The sequence below is a fragment of the Pelmatolapia mariae genome, linkage group LG20 (genome assembly GCF_036321145.2).
Source record: "Pelmatolapia mariae isolate MD_Pm_ZW linkage group LG20, Pm_UMD_F_2, whole genome shotgun sequence".
Classification (NCBI taxonomy): domain Eukaryota; kingdom Metazoa; phylum Chordata; class Actinopteri; order Cichliformes; family Cichlidae; genus Pelmatolapia; species Pelmatolapia mariae.
In genome coordinates, this window is record NC_086244.1 from 14,588,290 (window position 1) to 14,613,573 (window position 25,284).

The window sequence follows — 25,284 nt, forward strand, 5'->3', positions numbered from 1 at the left end:
TAAGATGGCTTTGGTTTCAGCAGCTGGCAAAGAAGTCTGAAAACACACCTCTTTTGCAATGGTGGTGATGAAGGCAGGCGGCCGGGCGGTGGCAATAAGAGAGAGGGCGTGACGGGCTGAACGGGCCGAATCTGCTGGAGGGTTGAGGGGCAAACCCATGGTGACACTGTAGAGTGAGGGAGTAAAATGTATCATTCAGATGTTTGAAATTACTGTTTAAAAAATACAAAATACTAACAGAGACAGAATTAATGCAAAAAATACTAATGCAAAACAACAGTAACAACAGAGTTTCAACAGCTTTAAATTATTACAAGTCTTGACTAGCAAAGTTCCAACTCAAAGCCCTGCAGCGGTCTGCAGCAAACCCCGGCAACCCTCGGTTGCTAGGGAAAAATTTGTATTCCCTGATTGGTTGGTGAGTGGTTGCAGGAGGTTGCTGCCAGTCACAAGGGGAAATTGGTCAAAATGTCTTACTGCAGCCAACACATTTTAAAAGGTGCAACTATAACTATACAGTTTTATGCTTGGAGAGTAGATGGCAAGTTTTTGCAGACAAGCTGGCAACTTCCATCCAAACTACAGGCAACTGCAGAAATCTGCTAACAAAAGCGATCACAAGGAGGTTTTTGGTGCAAGGCCTTATTTGGGACCGATTTCACCAAGCCACTGCCATCACTCGCATACTTGTTTGGGAATACACATTTTAAACAAACCATCGACCAAAGTGAAAACAACAATCTGGGTTGCCAATGCTTGCTTATGTTCCTCTTATTCTTCATAGACAATAGATTAGGGGATTTTTGCTGTTGATAATACAACATATTGCAGTACAGTGATGCTGAAAGATGGCTATGGAAGGCAATTTTTTTGCCTGTAAATTGTGACACTTTGAATGAATGTAAAATTGATTTGGTTTCAGTTTTTAAACAGAGCCAAAGTGTGTTTCCCAGCACTGAAAATTGAATGTTCCATCTTTGGTAATTATGAAGTTATGAGACCTTAAAAACACTGGAAGCCATAGCACCAAATTTAAACCCAGGACATACTCATTATTGTTTTATGTGCTTTTGCTGGGATTTGTTGACAATAAGAAAACATGAAAGGCTTATCTCTTAGAGATTTTACAAATCTAAAGGGGGACTTAGACATTTCAATCAGCCACTTTAGGCGAGAGGAAGAAAACAAGACAAATCTGAGAAAAGCAACGGCGAGATTGAGTTTTACAAATATATGGAGTGAAGAGATTAGCCAGCAGCTTATAATGTCAAGGCCAAGTCAATGGGAGCCATTCACCAGGCGACAGCATAATGGACTCCCACAATGCAACAGGAATTAGACACACATACATACACACACACAGACACCCCTCAGAGAGTGTATGTGTATGATTGTAAGAGAAAAAAAGACTACGAGGGCGAGTGAGGCCACCTTGTTAACAAATGGAGGAGAGAGAGAGAGAGAGAGAGAGAGAGAGAGAGAGAGAGAGAGAGAGAGAGAGAGAGAGAGAGAGAGAGAGAGAGAGAGAGAGAGAGAGAGAGAGGGAGGGAGGGAGGGAGTGATGGGTGGACGGCTGGGCGAGTTGCACAATTCATCTCCTCTGATTACACATCACAGCCGCAGATCTCGTAATTAATACCGGTAATATATCGGCAATATATCAGCAATATTGAAATGTTTAATTTCATTCAGAGAGGTGGCTGTAATTGGAAACAGTCACAGTCTTGATATAAGGCAGCAGGAGTGCAAAGGGCCAATTGTGCCGAGACCGGCTGAGGTTAATAACCAGCGTTTAGCACATGTAATGAAATAATCTGGGTTACCATTAGAGTCACAGGAGACAGAGAGAGACACAGAGTCATGAAACAAAACTAAAGCCAAGAAAATATTAATAAATAAAATTAAATATTAAAATGGGTCTATTTTAAGAGTGTTTCATCATCCAAACTAGCAGCCAGCAACTGTCCATGAAATAAAAACAAAAATTCAGCATTAAAGTGGTTGTACTGAAATGGATTAATGAGTCCAGATAGAAACAATTTGACTGTGATGAACTTTCAGTGCTGACATGAAACACACACTCAGGGCTTACTGTGTGTGTGTGTGTGTGTGTGTGTGTGTGTGTGTGTGTGTGTGTGTGTGTGTGTGTGTGTGTGTGTGTGTGTGTGTGTGTGTGTGTGTGTGTGTGTGTGTGTGTGAGAGAGAGAGAGAAGCTGGCAACATGACTGCATTCACAGCCAATATCACGCTGACATTATCCAGTCGATACCAAGTCACACACACAGAGCGAGGACTGGAAGTATTGATTTTTGTGTGCGAGGGAGGAGTGAATAACTCCAGTCACATGACCAGAATCCACGCTGCAAGAAGCCAGCGCTGTGTGTATATGGCTGAGTGACTTCCAGGGACTCACTGGCTTACCGATTGGCTTTCTCACTGAGTTGCAGATGGGGTAACTGGACGGTTTACAGACTGATTTACTGGATCGTTTCTGAATTGTAAGATGTGCCTCTAGTTAACGCACATTTGACCTTTTCTATATAGACTGATGACCCTACTTTTTACTGGGGTTGGGTGACTGGAGTTTAACTTTGAACTGTCCAGATTTATTAACACCCACCCAGCTATATTCAAATTTATTCCATTAAATTTTCAGGAGCAACCCTCCTTGCATTTATTCTAAAAGTTCTGCAGTTCTTAACAAGTAAGGTTGAACATGTTGAAGTTCTCAGAGTCATTTGGTCCGACCACAGGACTCACTATAGACAGTACAAAAGATGGATGTAGCCACCAGTGTTTTCATTCTTGCCATCTTGCTGTTTTTAAACCAGGTTTGAGGAGTGATGCGCGAGCTTCAAGCTGATTGGCTAAGCATATCCTGTATAGTGACAGTTACAAAATGAATTTCATATTTTTATTTAATATCACCTAAAATGAGCGACTGAGCCCATAAATTAGGTAGGAAACATTTTACAGAGGTTTGGGCAGAGTGTAATTTTAACAGATTTGTACCAGACCAGAAGTCTTTTTGTGTCACCCTTGGCAACAGTTAAAACGAATGCAGATTCAAGACACTAAATAATCCCGGGGTGGTGATTTGTTTACTTTGTTTACCGTAATAACTGAGTAAGTATGCTGGAGGGAATTTGTGTGAATATGTTGATCAGCTCAGGATGTAGAGCAGGTCATCTACTAATCTGCTGGCAGCTCCAGTCTGCATGCTAAATATCCTTGGGCAAGATACTAACTCCAAGCTGTTAGACAGAATGTTAGAAAGCATTTACGTAGACAAAACATAGAAAAAAGTGCTCGTAAGAATGGGTGTGTGAACGGTTGAATCAGGCATGTTGTATAAAGGTAGAGAAGGCAGAGCAGAAAAGCCCTATATAAGAACCAGTACATTTGCCATGTCCACACTCTGTCTCTTCTGTCCTCCAAGGAGTGTTTTGAGTTATGTTTTGGTCATCATTCATAGCTTTTCATAAACATCAAGAACAAAAAAAGTATTGATAAAATGAATAAATAGCAGCAAACAATTCAATTAAATGGAAAGAACTAAAGTTCAATTTATTAAACCTTTTTTTTTTTTTTAAACAGCTTAATCTAAAGGTAACAGTTTTTTTAGATTTAAAGATTTTTAGACCCCAAAAAAATAAGAGATGGATGCTTAAAAGCTTGGCGGTGTACAATCTGTGGAGGGTTAGCTGGCGTGTGCTGACCCGTTCACATAAACTCTGACATGGGCTGGTCACGCATCACTGTGTTGGTCTAAATGGACTGACTAACTGGTTTTCTCAGCTGCTTAAAGGCATGGTTTACTGACTGCAAATGTACCCACAGACTGCAGAGAGCATGGTGGAGAGGTGGAGAGTAGGGCAACCTTTTAATGCAATCTTTACAGCAGACACTGGCTTTCTCAGTAGTTAATTTTATTTTTTTATTTTTTATTTTTTTTGACATTTTGGAATAATATTCATGATATTCCTGAGATTCTGACAGCCTTATCTCAGGTCTGGGTGGAATTTACACAAACACAAACACACCCACAGATCAAAACTGATCAGTAATGGTGACCTGCAGTTTCCTGATTTTTGTTTTTCCTTTAGGGTTCATGAGTGGACATCCATGGTGACAACAACACGTACTTATCCCTGCGTGACACACAGATTGCCAAAGCATTCATTTACCCCTGCATGACAAACGCAATCGTTCAAAACTTGTAGACAGACAAAATACAGTGTAAAAAGATGTATTTATCCCTGCAAGACAAACACATTGAAAACATGCATTTATCCCTGTGGTGGTCTCTGACTGGATGGAGACAGGGAGGAGATTCAAACACCCTCAAAGTTTTAGAAAACTTTCTATATAAATGTGATATCTCTGTAGATATGTAGTATGAAAGCGGGCTTAAATTCAGAGTGATCTTATAGATAGTGCAAATGAGAACAGAATTTAAAGATCCAACAATGTCCAACAATCACTGTGGAAAAAGCTTTAATCAGGATACCCATACAATAATGCATGGGCCACAAGAATAGATACTGCAGAAATCTGCCATGGAGAAAGCTTGCAGTCAAATCTTGTTTGTAACAATCCCACACAATTTTAGCATAAAACTATTTGGGGGTATGGAAAGATGCCAAGCTTTTCTCTTTAATGTACATATTGCTGATCATGGTAGAAATCTCGCGAAAGTGGCTTTGACTTAAGGAATAAAAACTACTTGTAGAAGCTACCTTTCAGCCTGTGATTGTATGCACACAACCTACTCGATTTTCAGTCAGACATGCTTCTCTTTGTTTCATTACATTAATTGGTTACCACTGAATTCTTTATGATTTTGTAGGCTAGCTATGACTGACCACCTGGATAAATCTCTCTCTCTCTCTCTCTCTCTCTCTCTCTCTCTCTCTCTCTCTCTCTCTCTCTCTCTCTCTCTCTCTCACTCAGAGAGTAGTTACCAGCTGTACTCTGCCAAAGATTTTTCTTTAAAAGGTTGTCTGGAACTTTCTTACTATCAACCTTGGATGTGTAATGCTTTCAATCTGGCCCCTGATTGCCAAGCCTACATATTCTCACCATATTCTGCCTTAAAGCAAAAATGGGGTGGAATGAGAGGACTTCGAGAAAAGTAAGCTGAATTGTAGGACTTCATAGTAAGCTCTAAAAACTATGTTACTGTAATCTGATATAATCTGGAGCTATCAGGCTCCTCTTTGTCATGCTGGCTGTTAGCTGAATATTTGTGGGTTTCCAACAAGACTTTATTCATGTAAGCTCAAATTCTTTTTTGTCTTTGGTGTGAATGCAGCATAAGCATAGACTAAAGCTAGAGGTGCTGGAGAAAGACCCAGTATACACTCACCGGTCAGTTTATTTTAAACTGTTCATTAATGCAAATGCCTAATCAGCCAGTCACATGGCAACTCAATGCATTCAGGCATGCTGACATGTTCAACCTGCTGAAGTTCCAACTGAGCATCACAGTGAGAAAGAAAAGTGATTTAAATGACTCTGAACGTAGCATGGGTGTTGGTGCAAGATGGGCTGATCTAAGTGTTTCAGAAACTGTTGATCTGCTGGGATTTTCCCCACATACCCATGTTTACAGTTTACAGTTTACAGAAAATGGTCCGAAAAAGGTCAAATGTCCAGTTAGCGTTAGTTCTCTGGGTGAAAATGTCTTGTTGATATCAGAGGTCAGAGGAGAATGACGGGACTGCTTCGAGCTGAAGTAAAGCAACAATAACTCAAATAACCACCCATTAGAAAAAAGATATGCAGAAAACATTGAACCTTAAAGAAGAAGACAACAGCAGAAGACCACACCGAGTGCCCCTCATGCCAGTTAAGAAGAGGAAACTGAGGCTACAGTTTGCATAGGTTCCCCAACACAGGACAAAAGAAAATTAGAAAAACGTTGACTGGCCTGACAAGTTCCAGTTTCTGCCGCAACATTTGGATGGTCAGGCTTTGGTGTAAACTACAAGAAAGCATTGATCCATCCTGCTTTATTCTGCCTGTGCATTGTCACTCATCCTGTCCACCCCTTTATAACCACACTGTATCCATCTTCTGCTTTCAGCGCAGTGACACAAAGCTGAAATATTCGGGTTTATTGAACATGACAATGAGTTCAATGTGATACTGTCAACATTTAGCAAAGTCTGTGAGGAATGTTTCCAGCACCTTGCTAAATGATTGTCACAAAGAATTAAAGCAGCAGGGTCCAACCTGGTACTGGGAAGGTGTGCCTAATGAAGTGGTGGCCAGTGAGTCTAAAGGGAATATGGATTATTACGACCCATTAATCATGCAAAGCTACTCTAGTAGCTTCACCACAGACTTTGGATATGAAATTATACGGAATAAGGAATGTGTTAGCGTTTCCTGGAGATGGCACTAGTGTTTTATACCATGTTGTATATCTTGTACTTTGTGTTGTATTTTTAATATATTATGAGTTTGTGTGGCTGCTACCTTGGCCAGGTCTCCCTTGTGAAATAGATTCGACCACAGTGGAACTTTCTGGTTAGATGCACAGAGGTAAACACACAGAATAAATACATAAATAAACGAGAGAAAAAAAAATGCCGATTCTATATGGGTCAGGTGGACGGCGCAGATTGATTTTTCATGGAACGACCCTGAATATTTTCTGTGTATTTTTATCAGTTATTTTTTTTATAGTCTAGTTATCATTATTATTATTATTAATACACTTTTTATTTAAGTTAAGTAAAATATGTCTTCACACTTAGCTTTAGTTAGTAGTAACTATAATAACCCTGGTAGGGTCAGGACGCACCGATGACCTTCACATAAAAGTAACTCAGGTGTTTATTCAGACAGTAAGCAGACAGGCAGAGCATATAAAGGTGTGCGTCTGCTGAAAGCAGCTTTTACCTCTTAGAATGGATTCCTTGAAAACTGTGTGGAGACTGCTGAAGCAGTTTCTTTCCCTTTCTTTTCTTTTCTTTTTTTTTTTGGGCTTGTGTGTCTGAAAATATAAAGTGCAAGTCTTCCACACCGGGAGCTTTTTCAAATCTCTACCTATTGAAAAGGGATTATCCCACATACACACACAGCTCTGCGAGGAGTGTATTGACAACTGGTTGGGTGCATCAGGGACAAAAAGCCTCACTGCAAGTCAGCTGCATGGAAATACATCCTCAGAGAGAGAGCGGAGAAAGAAAAAGAGTGAGCGTGTGTGCTCTCTTTTACCCAGTAATGCATTCAACTCCTTGTTTCTCTGTCCACAGAAAAGAAAATTGCCCAAGTGAAGGAATACTGACTGTGTGTGTGTGTGTGTGTGTGTGTGTGCGTGTGTGTGTGTGTGTGTGTGTGTGCGCATCCTCTCCGTATGTATTATAATGTACTGATGTGATTACTGTGCGTCTCATTGATCAGCCCTCGTGCTGTTTACTTGAACAACACCAGGAGGCAACACCACACACCTGCAGACTTCACATTATTAATTATGCATGGTCATGAACTCTGCGCGTGTGTGTGTGTGTTCCTGTCTAGCTATCTTTGTGAGGACCAAAATCTGCATTCTGCTATACTTGTGAGAACCAACAGTCACTTGTGAGGACACACAACCCGGTCCTCACAAATTTGAAGGCATTTAAAGGCATTTTTGAGGCTCAAAATGTGGTTTTAGTGTCAGGGTTACAATTAGGTTATGGTTATGTTTAGGGTTAGGCATTAATTTTTAATGGTTAGGGTAAAGGGCTAGGGAAAGCATTATGTCAATGAAGGTCCTCACTAAGATAGCTGAACGGGTTGTGTGTGTGTGTGTGTGTGTGTGTGTGTGTGTGTGTGTGTGTGTGTGTGTGTGTGTGTGTGTATTTTAAGTTTTAGTATTTACTTAAGCTCACCACTAAGTCGCTGAGGACTCTAAAGTATCTAAAAAAGAACATTTGATACTGCAACACTTCTCCTATAATGTGACTCCTGAACACACACCACATGATAATAGTTTAATTGAAGCTCCCATTAGTGCTACTGCTTATTTTTGCTATACCTTAGTTTAGTCTCAAATGTGATTCCAGAGGTTGATAGGCAAAACTTTGTCTATATTATCTATGTTGAAAAGGTTATCAAAGGATTATAGGGACAGCTGTTGCTATAAGGAGACTTGAGATAATCTTTCTCAAACTGAATGTTCAAAAATCCTTTATTTAAATTTATTTTAAGTTTCCAGTTTAGTATTTTTTCTGACTGTTACCCTTAACTTTATTTTCCATTTCTTATTAATTTATTTAACATTTCCCTTTTATTAATCTGAATTTATTTACTGGCATATTATGCACATCCATATACATGTTAGAGGGATTACTTACCCATCATCTGTGTTATTAAATTATGCATTTTGATTGGACATCATATCCATGTGATGTGATTATATTTGCAGAAACATGTGATTTAAGGTGGAATAAATGTGTAAAACCTGGGGTTCTGTAAAAAAAAGATTTTTTTAAAGACAAGATTATAATAATTATGTCTGCCTGTTTTTTTAATACATTTTTTATTGTTGTCTTGTGTGGCATCATATGTTTTAAAGGTTCGTGAAGATTTGTTATTAAAAGAACAAAAGATAAAACAACATCAGTGAGGTGGTAGCTTATTCAGCACATAATCCCTCACAATTTCCAGGTTATTACCCAGAAAAGTCAAATATGACCTTGATCTTGGTCGCAATTTGCACAAAGCGCTCCTAAAGTGACCAATGTGTGTCAGTTAAAATCTGACCAATGCTCCAAAAGGAGTAGTAAATATTTAAATTGGGGAGGGATAGACAAGCACTTCACCAGGGCATAAGCTTGTCAGCAATTACTTGAAATATAAAATTACTAAAAATATAAAATGACAGAGGAGGTGAAAAGAGATGCACGTCAAACACAGGATTTTCAAAATAAAAGACTGTGCAAGGGGGAAGGGGGGAAAAAAAACTATAAATTATGCTTCTGAGACGTTCCTGGTGTGATTGGAAGCACTGTGAAGGATTAAATTGCTTGGAGTCAAGCAAATTTTTGACTGCTATTTTTTGCACTACTGGCGTATTATCTACTGTATCAACATTTTTTCACTGTACTGTAACTTATAAGAATATTTTTTGCATTAATTCTTGTGTGGATCTTATAGGCATCTTCCCTTTCTATTTGACCGAAAATGTATTCCATTAAAATGGAATTGTGTCATTTCTCTTCCAGACACACCACTCTGCAGCTTTCCTTGCTAGGATACTTCACTGACTTCAATTTATTGTGAACAGCCCAACACAAACCCTAACCGGGACCCCAGAAACGATGTTTCGCCTCATTAGGACCTGGTTTGGGTCCCCATGAGGACTAAGGTCAGTGTTTATACTGAGAGAGGTCCCAGGGAGGTAACAAAAATGAACGAACACACGGACGGAGAGACACACACACACACACGGACACACACACACACACACACACACAGAGCGGCAGACATATCTATACTCATTTAACCAGACTGGGCCAGCTCGAGTTTCAGACTTAATAGGATCAACTCATATTGGCCAGTTAAGATTTCAGCAGGGAGGAAGACCCACACGCGCTGCTCTTTGTATCATACATGAAGAAGAAGCCACTGAATTAGCCTCTCTGCATGACCCCTGACCTTCGCTTGTGTAAGAAGCTGCTTCAAACCACAACCTCACTTTGATTGCATGAATGCAGCCACGACCTCTGACCTCGACTCTGCTGCCAGTAATGTTGATGGTCGAGTACGTGAAACCGGCTCTGCTGACATCTGTGGTTTTACAAAGTCTTGTAACTCAGCAAGTCGGAGTGTCAGTGTCTTTACCGTTTGCTCATCTTAGTTCTCCAAAAATATTTAAAGGTGTTATCTAAGCTGGGAAATCAGAAGTCCACACTCTGGTGCTTATATTGTGTACTTTGTTAACATCTGATCTTGTCTCTCACCTGATTAAAGTCTAACGGGTTAATCTTGTCTGGAGCTAGAGACTGCAGGGCAATCTGCTCGCTTTTCTAGATGGAAATTTTTAAGAGCCACTTTAAGTGGGGCACAAAATGCTAAATAAAATGAAGAAAAAGACAAATGTGTGCACAGAGACAGAGGACTCTCGTGTCAGGCCAACGCAGACATCGTTACATCATCATAATGTCTTGAAATCAGATTAGAGTCGGGCTTCCATAACTCACTGTGTCGGCTATATAATGTTCGTTTGTGTGTGTGTGTCTGTATTTGAGCGGATGCATATGTTTGTATCTATAGGATATACTCTGGAATCTGAGAGGGACGGATACAATTTAACAAACAAATTAACAAACAGGAAGTGAGTACAGACAAATTGTCTGTTTTCAGTCGCTGGAGAGAAAGTATACAAATGCAGAGCGTTCAATTTCCAGATGCAAAAGGAGATTTTTTAAAAAAATTTACCTAATTATGTGAAACACCGTCAAATCGGTGTGAATGTGAAAACACTGAGTGTAAAAAAAGCAACTATTTGTTAGAGAGGGTCCATTTCAACCAGTCTGCCCTTACAGGAGAATCAGTCGGTGAAAACACCAATGACCACTATGGTGTTTTGACTTTACATCTTGTCAGCATCTTCTGCCTGATATGAAACATTTTTTAAAAAGGCAGCAACTTCATTTCTGTTTAAGCGGCTCATCGTGACTCACTTGGCAAGCTGCTTCTCGGCGTCGGCGCACAGCTCCAGCAGTCCCATGAGCACCGCCGACACATCCATGTACGGCTCCCACACGGTGAAGCCTCGACCAATCAGATCGATGGCGGTGCGTCGGATGGTGCTGTGTGCAGGCAGCTTGGGGCTGGGGGGCTGCAGCAGCAGGAAGGTCAGGGCCTTACCTGCAGAGAGAAACAAATCAGAGGGTTTTATCAGAAAACAGCAGGAGTTTGAAATCAGCCTGTGAGGGTTCAGCATCAGACAATACTAAAGAATACACACAGTCACCCTCTTATGCTGGAATTTTTGTCAGTTTGAGGACATTAATATTAGTTTTCATGATCCCATCAGCTCTGAAAAGCAGCCTCAAGCTGCACCACAGGCGCAATCTTAAACAAAGAAAAGAAAGGAAAACATTCTCATAAAGACAAAATATGTCCTGATATTTTTGGTGAGGTTTTGGGTGAAAATAGTCCAACACACACACTGACAGACACGCACCCGGAGGATAAAGACAGCAAGCGGGATGGAGGTCACTTCATAGCTGACCTGACATTTGAGCCAGTCTCAGTGGGGACAGACTGACCATTAAGACTCCTGAAAAAATCCTCCACCCCACCCCTCAATAACGCTCTCCTTCCACCACCCTCTGTCCTCCCCACCTCACATCAGTCTGTCTTTCCTAGCTCGTCTTACCCACCTATCTTTGCAGGCAGAGGTCCAAAGATAACACCAAACAAAAAGAGTTTCATTTGTTTCATCCTCTTTTTTGAGTATCATGCATTTAAGTTCTCATTTTATCTACTGTGAAGCTGAAAATCTGTCTTTTGTCTGTTCTCTTCTGCTGCTGCTGCAGTCTCAGAAATCAATACGACCCTTTGTGTGTTTTCACTTGAAATGCAAAAGCTAAATAGGCATAAAATGAAGAAACATACAATATAAAACAGATGATTTACTTTAGTTATAATCCTGTGGTGGCTCTAAAGGTCCACCGGTCTCCAGACGCACTCGGCTAATTGCATCACCAGGATCTCCTGGCATTTCATCATCAGCCTGCCTTAAATGGCAAACCCCCTTCCTTATTGGTTTACATCTACACACACAAAAACCTATGGATGGGTCTATGAAAGATATGGCAAGAGGTTAACTGTGTAAGAATAGCAGCTATCTACAGACAGTGACAGCATTGGCTAATGTTGTTAGCTGGTATAGTTAAGACAATAGGGTTTATATTGGCTTGTGAGCTCTGCACTTTCAAGGCTCCAATTTTAGCTTCACAACCACATTGGTTTTTTTGGAGCCAGAAGTGACAGTCTTTGAACGAGGGAGTGAGATGAAAGTAATAACACACCAGAATATCATATGAATCATAAAAAACCTAAATGATACATGGAATAATTCATGGGCAGACTCGCAAAGGTCAGCTTTACTGTTTACTGGAAAGGAAAGTTCAATTTTATACTTTGAACTGGAACACTCCACTGTGATAATGTTGTTGGTGGTAGCTGTTAATTTAGGACTTGCTTTTTAAGTCCAAATGTTGTCGCATTGGATTAAAATTACGGGAAAAAAAACCAAACAAGAGAGAAACTGCTAGCTTTGAACCTTCAAGTCTAAAGACCAATAGGTGACATGGTAACTATTTCAATCTTTCAATACAATTCACCAACACCCTAAACACAATATGAAAGGTCTAGTTTAATAACTTTAACTAATTAAAATGAAGTCAATTTACCTGGGGAGCACATGCCAGCAATAATACAAACTTAGCACTTCAAGAAAATAAGAAAAGTTGCCTTTTAAAAAAGATTCACCCATCTGTGTAATTGTTATGATGGGGGACACAAAACAATTTGTTGTATGAGGCTGTAAATATGTTTACTTCTGCTGTAAAGGTGGTCAATTTAACATTGGAGCCTATGGGGATAACCTAACTTTTGGAGCCTCAAGTGGTCACCAAAGGAACTGCAGCATCTCCTTTATTGCCGCTTGGTGAAAACAATGAAGCATGCAGATCAGGTAGGTTTGTGCACTTTCGACCCCCAGCAGGTAAGCAAACACAGACATGAACTCAAATCTATCAATGTTTTTATAAAAAGCATCAATAAGCTTACAAACTGCGGACTATAAATATCAGCAGAAATATGGGGCTCCGTGACCTCTGACCTCCACTTAGCGATCGTTACAAATAACAGACGCACAGAAATCAATTACACTTGAGTTTCTGGCTTTTTAAAAAAAAAAAAAAAAAAAAAAAAAAAAAAAACCACACACATTTTGACAGTTTTATTTCAATCAAAATCAGTGAAAATAGAAAATAATCTTTAATGACAGTTAGAAAGGCAATAGTGTACCCCTTAAAATGTTTCTGTGAGATTTAGGGACACTTCCAAAGATGAGCATTAATCGTCCTCAAACAGGCTAAATGTTATAACTTTAGTGGTTTTCTTAGTGTGAATCCATCAGAGCATTGAGCCAGGGGACCGATTCTCTCCACCTAATGCAAAATAGGCTTTAGAGGTCATGAGGTCAAAGTTCATTAGTGTGAGCAGCAAATGTGGGTGGGGTGTGAGCATAACAAACCCTAAGGGAGCCCACTCTGACCACAGAGCCATATTTGCTCTTCGAAGCCTCATTATTTTACTTTTATTTCCTCGCAAGACAATTAAAGACGGCCGTTAACAGTCAGCGCTGTAATTGGCCGGATCGAGATTCAAATTTACAGCCCCTCCCCCCATTCCCAGCGAGGGGAAGACTTTGACTCAGGGCTCATTTCTCACAGCGGACATCTTTGTTTAAAGGCAGCACCGGGCTCCCAAATGAACCGATTGCTATTGACAAAGCATCAGTCGGCCGTAATGAGCTGTTAGTTAGGGCAGTAAACATGTCACATTAACACACAGAGAATGATTAGAGGAAGAGGAGGAAGGAGGGAAGAAGGAAGGAAGTAAGGAAGACGGAGGGGGAGAAGTAGAGTGTGTGATATAGTGACAGATTGGTGACGTCTAAAATTTACCAGGCCGAAACGAGCGCTAACAGGCTTTGTGCTTTCTTTTCTCCATCTGCTAACTGCCCCTTCTCCCTCTCTTCCTCTGTTTGAGCTTAAATGCGAGGTGAAGGTAAATCAATGCTGGGGACTTGGTTAGTGGATGAGAGCTGGATCAGACTGGCTGCAGAGTGCTTGAGAGAGACGGAGAGAAAAAACAAGACAAAAAGAGAAAGAATGAAGGTTTTATCTCATGTAGAGACGCTGTGCACCTACATGAGAAGTGTAAGAAAACCTGTGTAACCGTTCACCTCTAACTGGCACCTAGCAGGAGTGTTTGTCCATCATTACATTGCATAACCCTGTAGTCAGTCTCACCCCTTCTATACCTGGTAATAACTGGCCTGCAGATCCAGATCATCAGGATATGACAGGCATGCATTACGCCATTTTTTCTGTGTATTATTGCCAACGTCTGAAAGGATTTTAACAAACGAACGACCAAATGATGAGATCTTTCCTGATTCTCTATGTGGCTACATCACTTTTCACAAGTTATTTGCTGTTAATGTAATTTTTTTCCCCCCATAAATGTACAACTTTGAGCTTGAAATTTTTCAACATTTTCTCCCCTTCTGTTTGTTTCTCAAGTGTTGATGAAGAAACGGTTGTATTTCTTGTATCCCACTCACAGCAGCAGAGACATTTCTACCTTCCGTTACCTGCGTCTCCCTGTTAAATGTCCTACAACACAAAGTAAAACTCAATTTCCAATCAGCTCTCATGAATGTTTGAAAATGCCACGGATCAGACTTGAGTGGGCCTCAGAGGGGACTCGGAGCATTTTGACATTTACTGTGAGCTTTTTATTGTCCAGAGACTGAACACACTGATGTTCAGTTTGTTTCTCCTATCCTGCCCAACAGCAGGATAATTCCTCCCCCTTCCCACCGTCATCATCGGTCCATCAGTCCATCCTTAAGCTCGATTCCCCCCCCACCATATGAAAACATCAATCTATACTACAGGCTACTGTACCCTCCCACTCTCTAGGTGGACAGCTCTCATTCATCACACACTGCGCTGTACGCCAACAACACCGATCCATCTTTCAATTTCATAACAGAGTGAGGGAGGAAGAGGGGGGGAAAAACAACAAACTGAACAAGAGTAGTAAAAAGGAGGAGGAGGAAGAGGTAGGAGTAACAAAAACCTATGAGAAAGAAGAGAAAGCATAAAAACGTCCTAAACTGTGCTACAGTGCATATATAACCAGGCTAATTATGACCATAAGATGACCCAATATAAGAGAATGTGCACACACACCCTTCCACCATTTAATTACAATCTACTAGTATCAACTATATCTGATCTTGAACATTGTTCCTTCACCACTTTCAAGTCAAAATAGAAACTTTAAGACCTTTAAGGCCTAGCAGACCACTTCCTCTGTCCGCAACACCTAACTTCATGGGACATTTTGCTAATAGAGAACATAATACTTGATTTTTTAACTCTGGAGGTTTCTGCTAAATAAATAAATAAATAAATAAAAATGCATATTGGCTTAAAAATTGATCAGTGCCGTTTTTGGAAAAAGAGTAAAAAATAGAAATAACAAATGTTAGCCACACAGGGTTGTTAATTAACTCATTTTCCATATAAGCATGGCTGAAACTAGAATAAATCTTAAGTAAGGAGTAGTTTCAGTGTGTTCATATTCAAATTTACATGTAATGCTGATGATTGTTTAAAAAAGCTGTTATAATTAATAGCTTTTCGGGGTCTCCAGTCGTGAAGTTTGGCTCCAGGAAATCAATTAAATCTGGAGTTGTTTTCATCTCATGACATGGATTTATGGTTTCTGGTGCGTGTGTGTGTGTCCACACAGGTGAGCCGACTGCTGTGTGCAGGTCCAGCTAAGAAGCATCACGCTCCACAGCCTATCGGCGAGAGCGCAGGCTGTGTCACCGGGCGGATGCCCCCCTCCCCTCCCCCAGAGGCAGCCAATCAGAGCACGGGAGCAGTGGGACGGAAGAGCAGCTCTACTTAGTGCAGGTTTGATGCCCACCAAGGTCCAGCGCTGCAGGCACAGCGTGGCACAGGGCCGGGCTCGCCGAGTGTGTGTGGAAGTCAGCGCCAAGCTCCTTAAGGTGTCAAGCTTGGCAGGTGAAAATCAATCCCATCTCTACTCACCTCTAATCCAGCACTGAAGTTTCTACTTTGTCAGTTGTGGAGTTGTGGATGTTCACGGTGTGTCTTTAGGATGTTTTTTTCCTTCAGTTTAGTTGGCTAGATGCTTTTAAAATTTGATTGGGTTTAAGTTGGGAACCAATTAAACCTCATAAAATAATAATAAAACTGTGCTATTGGTGGCTTTTGGACCATTTTAGTGGAATTACCTGACAATAACTATGGGCTTGTATGTGGCACAATCAAGAAAGTTTGTTTTTTATTTGTTTGTCACTTATTAATTAGTAGGTACTGTACTATACAGTCACTTCTGGCTCCAAAAACCCAACACAGCAGCAACCAAAACTCTAACGTTGAGCAAGCAAATTCAGCAGCGTAGAAATGAGTAAAAAAAAGGAAACCGTTACAGGCTTCTGAAAGCTGAAAACAAAGAGTCCTGAGGGTCTCTACAGGTTAGTATCATAAAGCATTAGGACACAACACACCTGCTATGGTGACACCTGCCAGGACTAGAGATTTTCTGCAGAATTTACACAAACATAAAAATGTAAAACCTATAAGCACCACAGTCATATCCATCCAAAGGTTTTTAAGATTTCTCTTTACCTATCAAACTAAACAAAATGTGCACATCTTGGTGGTCCATTTGAAGAAGTCCAGGGTGCAAATTTAATCAAATAAATGTGTTATCATGAGTGTGTTTGCCGTTTCTGGACTTACAGGTGTGTCTGGCCAGGGAGTAGTTGGACGATCCTCCGCTGGTCAGTCCAAAACCTTCGGGTGCCTGTCCACCAGCTCGAGCCCGGGCCGAGCCCTTCGGGGGTTCGATCTCTGCGCCAAATTCAGCCCCAATGACTCCCAGAAGGACAATGGCAGTGGCCTGTTTACGGCGCTCCTCGTAAGAGTTGGAGATCTTCTTCGCGTTTGGCGGGAGGTTAGACAGACAACCTTAAGAGAGAGACAGAGAGAATATTTTTGGATTGTTTGAAATATTGCCTAAACAGAAAAGAGATCAACATACAAACTCCATGTTTAGAGAAAGAAGTATAAACATATAGTCAAAAATCTAAAAACTAGCATGAGAATTTTTTAACACTGCCCCCTGGTGATGGTAAACAGCTACAAAATGTAGAAGTTCCGCTGTAAAGCTTGCCACCACTGGTGTTTTCAACTCGGAAATAATTTATTCAGTATGACCGAAATAAGTGACTGAGCCCAACAAGTCAATAGGAGGTCAGGACTGAGGACTGGTTCCTATAAACCCCAGGTTTATCGCAACTACAGGTATCGCCCCCTGGTGACTATTTAAAAACACAACAGGTTTAAGGCCCTTCTGTTTTACCTTCACTTTCCAAACCCAGAAGCAACATTTATCTTTTATACCGTGTATGGATGACAACTTCATGAAAACTGACCAAACCCTAAACAATAATAAGGACAAAGAAAGATACACTAAAAACTCCAGAAAATTACGATCATCTGGTTGAGGTATTGTTAAACTTTCTGTGTTTGAAATTGTAATTAACAAGTCTGAATCTTAATTTGACCAACTCAAACATCTTTTGCCAAGAACCTCGAGGCTTCTTTCAAGGCCCTGAACCATATAGTTAAACGTAATCAGGAGAACCAGAAAACATGGATTTTATTCCCCTTTTCATGCATTCTATCGGTTTTTAGACACTGCATTTATTTTAAAAGATCTGTAGATCGATATATTATTCAGATCAGTGTGAGGACCGTATTATTATCATTATGAGTATTTTTTTGTTTGTTTGTTTTTTACTTTTTAATTTCTGTCCTTTTCACACTGAAGTAAAAAGTGGTTTGAAAAAAAAAAGGGGGGGGGGGGGGGGGGGGGGAGTCTCCAGTGAGCCGATAACAACTGAACAGGCACACGTCTATTGTCCTGGTATTAATCATCACACACACACACACCTCATTGTCACGCTGAAAGCCTTTAGTCACAGTGCAAACACATTTACACACAGACGGTCGTGTTCACAGACCTCTGGAAGGATTTCGGACATGTGCAACTGTAGGTGTGTGTGTGTGTGTGTGTGTGTGTGTGTGTGAGTGTGAGAGTGTGAGAGAGAGAGGGAGTGAGAGTTTGGAGGGGGACGTCCTTTTATTGTGTCCATCAACACGACCCCAAAATAACCTCCTTTGTGAGCACGTGTGTGATGGGGTCTGCACAGTGGGGAAACTCTAAGAGAGAGAGAGAGTGTGTGTGTGTGTGTGTGTGTGTGTGTGTGTGTGTGTGTGTGTGTGTGTGTGTGTCACAGCAGGAGATGAGAGCTCCTTACACACTTTGGATCAAAGCCCCAATAAGGACTACATAAAAAGTGTGTTGAGCCCCACACACACACACACACTCTCACTCGCACACCCGCCTCCACCCTCTGATATCTAATTCTTATTTTTCTCTCTCTCTGGATGAGCAAGCACAGCATTGTTATGGATTTGTATTGCAGGGTGAACAAGCACTCACTCACAATGAACACACACACAGATACACACACCCACAAGAAGAGGCGGCGTGAGCGAGCACACTTGGTGTGTTGAATGGAAACCGAGTGAGAGGGTTAGCCACTGCTGGGTCTGCGTCCTGTCCATGTTCATGGCCCTTGCCATTACTACAAGTGTCCCACAGGGATCTATACTTGGGCCTCTTGAAAAATAAATAAATAAATAAAAATTACCACCCACAACTAATGTACTTTTTTTGTTGTTTTAAACAGATGATTTAATATGTCACTGGCCATTTCTGAAAACACTCAAAAAAAACAAAAACAAACAAACAAAAAAAAAAGCTTGTTATAGCCCAAATATGGAGAAAATCCAGCATTATGATTACATTACAGGTTCTGGTTGGAGAAACCCTCCCGCTTGCAGCAGATTTCCAGAACTGAACCAGGACTACCATCGCCTGCTGTAGTCCAAAATGGTAGAGCTGGAGTTGGTCTCAGGGAAAAGCCACAACAGTGGCCTGATGGTTCTTATGGTTTCCTGCTAACTGCAGGAAACATGAGAAGGGAATGATCTGTGCCTTCCAGATCTAAACCGCTAAGCTTCTAATTAAAAAATTTTATTTTGGTCCTGAAATACTCAACATGTTTAATTTAAATAGACTGTAACACACATATTATGAACGGGGATAGATTGACATGGCCTTTTCAGAGCCAATAATGATAATCGATATTACAGAAGACCGATAACCAATATCAGAAAATAATACGACATTTGCTGTACAACAAAACAAAAATAAAATTAAGAATAAAACATAATTTTTCTTCAATAATAAAAATGTATTCATGAAAAAAACATTGCAGGCAAGTAGTTATTTAACACTCTGCTTCTTCATTCCCAATTACTTTTAATAATTAATTAGCAGTAATATATTGAATGTAATGACACAGATAATCTGACAGTATCATCAGTGGCTTTAGTGATCCGATAATGAAATCAAATTGGCCAGGTAAACCACAACCTTCAGAGGTGTTATCTGGACATCAGAGTGTATTTAGATCCACCTTGATTAAAAATGACTATTAGTCCAAAATACAGTAATGGTGACTCTATGTAAAAATGTGATTTTGTTTTATTCCCAGGGTGTTTCTTCTCTGTCCCTTGTTTTGAGCTCAGGACCCCCTTTCCCCCCCTCCTGCCTCCAATATTTCCATACTATATCTTGATGCTCTTTATAATGAGATTGCTTTAGGCCAGCTGTCATTTGGAAGAAGGCCCAGCGGCCGCCTCTGATAAATGGATTACAGATGGCATCCATCCCTCGGGCCAGACTGGGCCAGTAGATAACAGAATTAGAGATAGACTCCCAACCAGAATCACTAAAAAAGTTCAGGTTAACAGAGAGGAAAGTGAAAGTAAAGACAGAGAGACAGATGGGGGACGAAATAAAGGCATTTAAGTTTTTAGTAGACAAGGTTGGTCAGAACAACCAAGCACAAGTACATTCTTGGTAGTTTCATTCGTGTGCTTTTGAAGTCTAACCAAAATACTCTTGGAACTCCAAAGAAAGACTTTTTAGCTCTGCAATAATTTTGAGCTTTTATCAGCTGCTTTTTGCTGGCTATTACCAACTTTAAGTGCCATAGAGTGCTCCTCATTTTTGAATCAGAGATGTATTTGATAACTACTCGTATACTCAAGTCTTAGACTTAAGCTTCAAAAATTCAGTCAATCCTCTTTCCAACAAGTTAAAACCTCTTCAACAAAAACAATCGGGTTAAACAAACAGCAAAAGGACAGAAGACCTTAAACGGACCATCTACGAAGTTGGAAATACTACAAAAATAGACAACATGCAGGATGTTTCTAGTCACCAAAATCATGTGCTTTCTAGTCAGACAGAGCAGACAAGAAATTATAAAGAACACACAACATGAATATCATCGTGTCTTCGTAAAGTAAATGCTATGAGTGACTGATGCGGCAAATCCACGTTCATGTGTGTTAATAAACTTCAACTTCCTGGAAAAATTTTCTTCACTCTGCATCACGAAAACCCATCAGGTGGAACGCTTCTGAAGCCATCAACAATCAGAAATGGACGACAAGCTAACAGAGCAGTAGCTTCACCATTTTTGAGACAAATAAAGTTGCTTTTATCTCTCTTTCTTTTTTGACAGCATTTATTTTATGTCACTTATCGCGCATTTTCACTCTGAAGAGCCACATGACTATATTATATTCAGGTTTAGTTTACCAGTCACATTTTAACTAGTGAAATTGACTCTTATATAGTCACTTTTATTGTTATTTCCTCACATCTACCTGGACTCAAAACAATATTAATAAACACCGTAGATGTGGATGAGATCACAGAGGCCCAACAGGTAAACAGGTTTTTGAACTAATCCTAAATGTTTGTACAATCATGAAAGTGACGAGCCGATAATGACGAGCTTTGATTTGACATGTTAAAACCATTAAAACAACTTGCTGGCTGGTGAGATGTGAGGCAGTATCACTTCCTGTCCAGTGTGTACCTGCTGCCTTGGTTTCTGCCCGCGTGCACAGTGTGATTGATTTTTGAAGCCTATCGATCCGCTTCCTTTGCGACCAGCAGATCTATTATAATGACATTGTATCTAAATCCTATTTGTTGGGCAACCTGCTCCCAAACATAACCCAATAAACTAAAGAGGGGGACGGACGAGCTCCCCTCTGTGCGCGCCTCCGCTTGGCTAAATCTTCATAAAAACCAGAAATGGATTGGGATAAAAAGGCTTTCTGGCTGAAATGACATTATCCATAAAGGAAGGAATCTATTAAAAAAGGGCAGGACGGTGTAATGCAACAACCTGTGGAGTCCATGCAGTTAAATTATGGACGTGTCATAAAAAGGAGAACAACTGAAATGTCAAGGAGCATTAAAAAAGGCTGTAACCTTTAAGAGGTAGCTTTATTTCAATGATAATAACAAGAAATATCACCAGAATGCCTTTGCTTTTAATTTTATTTAATCATATTTAAGTAATGTTATTGAATGTGCTGTGAGGACTGAGGTCAGCTTGCTTGTAATTTGACAGAACTGAAAGGGTTTGGGTTTTTTTTTTTTATAATGATTAATGATGACTGATGATGGAACAGAGAAAAACCACAAAGCTGTGTCCACAGGAATAACGTCAGGACCTCATTTTAAATAAAATGTAAGAATAGTGCTTGAAAGGAAATTCACATCAGAAGAAAGAAACTGAAAAAGACTGGAAGGAAGGAAGGAGGCAAGACCTAAAAGAAGGAAAGAAGGAAAGATCCAAAGAAAGAAAGAAGGAAGAAAGGAAACATTGAAGGACAGAAGGAACACTGTATGAAGAAAAGAACGATAGAAGGAAGAGAGAGAAAAAGAAAGCCTGAAAGAAAGAGGGTCAGATCGAAGGACACAAGGGAATAAAGAAGGACAGAATGAATGAATTCTGAGTGGAAGAAGGAAGGAAGGAAGGAAAGGAACACTAAAAGGAAGGACGATAGAAGGAAGGAAGAAAACGGAGAGAGAGAAAGAGAAACCAAAAGGAAGGAGGAGGAAATGAAGAAAAGAAAGGAAAAAAGAATGATGGAAGGAAGGACGAAACTAATGCTGAAAGGAGGAGGGAAGACTGACAGAAATAAAGGGAAAGAAGGAAAGCTAAGTAAATAAAGGACCAAAAGGAAGGAAGAAGGACAGAGAAAAACCAAAAGAATGATGGAAGGAAGTAATATGGAAGACTGAAAGGAATAAGGAAGAAAAAAAAGAAAGAAGAAAAGCCCAAAAGAAAAAGAACGAATGAAGGAAGGAAAGAAAGGAGAGGTGTTGTCTGATTGACTTGAAGTTGTAAAGGGGCTGCTGACAGAAAATAAATGTTTTTCATTATCAGTGTTTCATTTAGAAATTTAAACAGATGAATTGATTGATCATATTTAATTTAAAAAACCAGCTTCACTGATCGTCCAGACAGACCTCTGCTGTGGCGACTGTAAAATTAAACGCTGTCTAAATTTAATTTAACCTTAACACATTTACGCCACTGAGTCAAACACTTTCATTCAGATAAGCAATAATTTAATAATAATAATAATAATAATGATAATGATAAGCAATAATCAATTACAAGTAATAGTTAGTATAATACTGCACTATGTTTATTTGTGAGACACCCAGATCAATAATTAAGCTGTATTTTTTAAATATCTTATATTTTTGGTAATCAAAGCTAAAACCCTCCCATCCCTGCCTCCTACTGCTGCAGCTACAGCCCTGCAATCTTCCCATCATGCACCTCAGCTCTGCCTCCATTGGTAATCAATGGGAGACTGGTAAAACCTGATCACCAGGGACTGAGGGAGGGGATCAATACCAGCAGGAAACTGATGTGAGAACGAAGGAGAGGGAGGAGGTGGAAGAGAATGACAGACTGAAGGAAAAAGAAATGAAGAGCTCAAAACAAACTCCCGAGCACGGCCTCGAGGGTTACATTTCTGTCCGTTAAGGAAAAACTTCCATAAAACAAAGAAATCCTGGGCTCGTGGGGAGGAGGGAGAGGGGGAAACTGTCCTTACAGCAAATGTCAGGAGACAGAAAATCTGGGCGAAATAATTGAAAACACAATTAAGTTGATAGAGAAAAAAGATTCGAGTCCTGAAACGGTGGCTGCCCTTCCAACCGGCCCGAGTCCATCTGAAGGTTAAGTGTATTTTATTTGCCATCTTAAGACAGAGACAGGAGAGCTATCTGCGCTCACCAGCTTCAATTAGACGAGGGTACGGAGGGAGGGTCAGCGGGGAGTCCACAAGACACACCACAAACAAACTGGATTCAGGTTCATAAGAGGAAGCAAGCAGCCCTGAACCAGACTGTGCTGATCATTCATCAGATTTTAGACTTTTATTTCCTAAATGGTTCAAATTCCTTCCAGAACAGACACGTGATCAAAGCAAAGCACTTCGCAGTGTCACCACTCAAACATTAAAACCAGTATTTCCCCACATATAAATTTAACTGGGCACACTGGCCACATCTGTTTTTTTGTTTGTTTGTTTTTAAATCTTTAACTTTAAATGGAGACAAGCCTTGCCGTTTTAGTTATTGTTCTCTCAAGTCTTGGCATTTAGAGGGAAAAATAATTATTTTAACTGACACGTATTAAAATTTGTAATTTTTTACCTCCAAACATCCCCTTTTTTTGAATATTCAAAACATAAGGTTAGAGCTGGAGTCATCACTAACGACAGCATGAGATTTAAATTATCCTGGGTTGAGCTTAACCCACAACGTTTTATTTTCTCATGGAGGGAGGAACAACAGCTCAGTGCAAGAAAGGCCCAGCCTTGGTTCAAAGCCGGGATCCTCACAGTCTTCAGGCAAATGTGCTGCAAACTGATGCATAAATTAGCAGATAATCTTGCCTGCTCTTATTTTGAAGGATTAATCACTGTTAACCAGTTAGGCTCTTGTTTCCCTAGCATTTGCCTCGCTGGTCTGTTTTGCTACCATGGCAGCCTCATATCCTATCGTCTCCAGCTGCTGATGGAAGCAGATCTGCTCTGAGACGGAGGACCACTAACCAGAACCCGCAGCAGGTCCAGAGCTGGTTCCTGTGTCGCTACACCGAGCAGAACATGGAGTACAATGTGCAGTCCAAGTCGGTGGAATTGGAGTTCGTCCACAGGATGAGAGAGAGCGGTGGCTTCATTGCTTAGTTATACCTCACAAAGAACTTGGCAAAAATAAACAAAAAATAATGATATTGGGAAACATTGTTGTAATTTTAACTAAGGATCTCAGTCTCTTTAATCAGTTCTTCAGGTTTCATTTCTTTTTGGTCTCTTTGCATGCTGGGTCGCTATCATTTAACACTTAACCACATCACATTGATCTGATGGTTAGGGCTGACCCAGGCGTGGCCTGTATAACTTTATTATTACTATCATTACTATTATTATTATTCCCAGCATTTCAGACACTCTACTGCTTTCTCAGCAGAAATAGACAGATGCAGAGTAAACGCATGAAGGAGGAGTCTCCCGTTCCTCCTCCCAATCACATTAACTTCTCCGCACTTCATATTTCAGTCACACTGTATGAAAGTACAGTTTGGCAATATTGAGAGCCTGAGGTCTTATTTTTTAATCCTCCATTATCAGTTATGTGTTTGTTTTGCAGTTTAATTTCCCCTCCGACAGGTTTTTAATACAGCTAATACTTTCGGTCCTCTGCAGCTGTCACTTTCATGCTGTTAATGGAACAGTCTGAAAAATGAGTCTGGATGTTAATTTCACTAATGCAGAGACAGTGGACGGCCTCCATTGCACAGCGTCTTCATAAAGGAGAAATTATTTTTTATTAAAGCCACCGCACCTTGGTCACACTCTCCTCTCGATCACAGATGAATCAAAGCCATGTGACAGAATTAGATTTCAGCTCTGCCAAATGAAAAGCATCACAACTTGGAGAAGGTAGAGGAAAACGATTTTCTCCACAAACGGAGGATGGGGGTCCTTTTTTTTTTTTTTTTTTTTAAATGGAGGAAAAAAACTGACTTAATCCCCAGATATTTGGAACATTTAAATCTGATTGAAAAGAAAGCAATGGTCAAACTTTTAGGATGCAGGTGGGCTACACCTCAGGTCTGGGCTGACTTAAAGAAAGGCCACACAATAGACGCATAGACAAACAGTGAAAAAAATCGATTAAAAAAATCAATTAATGTTGGGAGCATAACACCTTAGTTGGATTAGATTTTGAACAAACTTGGATACTGTTTCAAGAACCAAAAATCTTCTATTAAAAAATGTTGATTTGATGTACGATCCACCTGAACCTCAGTCACACGAAGGAAAACCGCGGCATGATCGCAGCACCACCAGAATAATTGCTGTTGTGTACAATGAACTTGTAATGCTTTTGCCTTTAAAGTTGTTTAAGACG

The 25,284-nt window shown here is 40.2% G+C and overlaps 1 protein-coding gene across 4 annotated transcripts in view; it reads right to left on the minus strand.

Moving 5' to 3' along the window:
* Positions 1–25,284, minus strand: part of LOC134618317 (WD repeat-containing protein 7) — a 101,381-nt gene that overhangs the window by 16,110 nt on the left and 59,987 nt on the right. For all 4 annotated transcript variants that reach the window (XM_063463677.1, XM_063463678.1, XM_063463679.1 and 1 more), the window contains 3 exons: positions 16,584–16,811; positions 10,680–10,866; positions 49–166 (listed from right to left, as the gene is read on the minus strand). In XM_063463677.1, the coding sequence (XP_063319747.1) occupies positions 49–166; positions 10,680–10,866; positions 16,584–16,811 (533 nt within the window). The remainder of the gene's footprint in view (positions 1–48; positions 167–10,679; positions 10,867–16,583; positions 16,812–25,284) is intronic.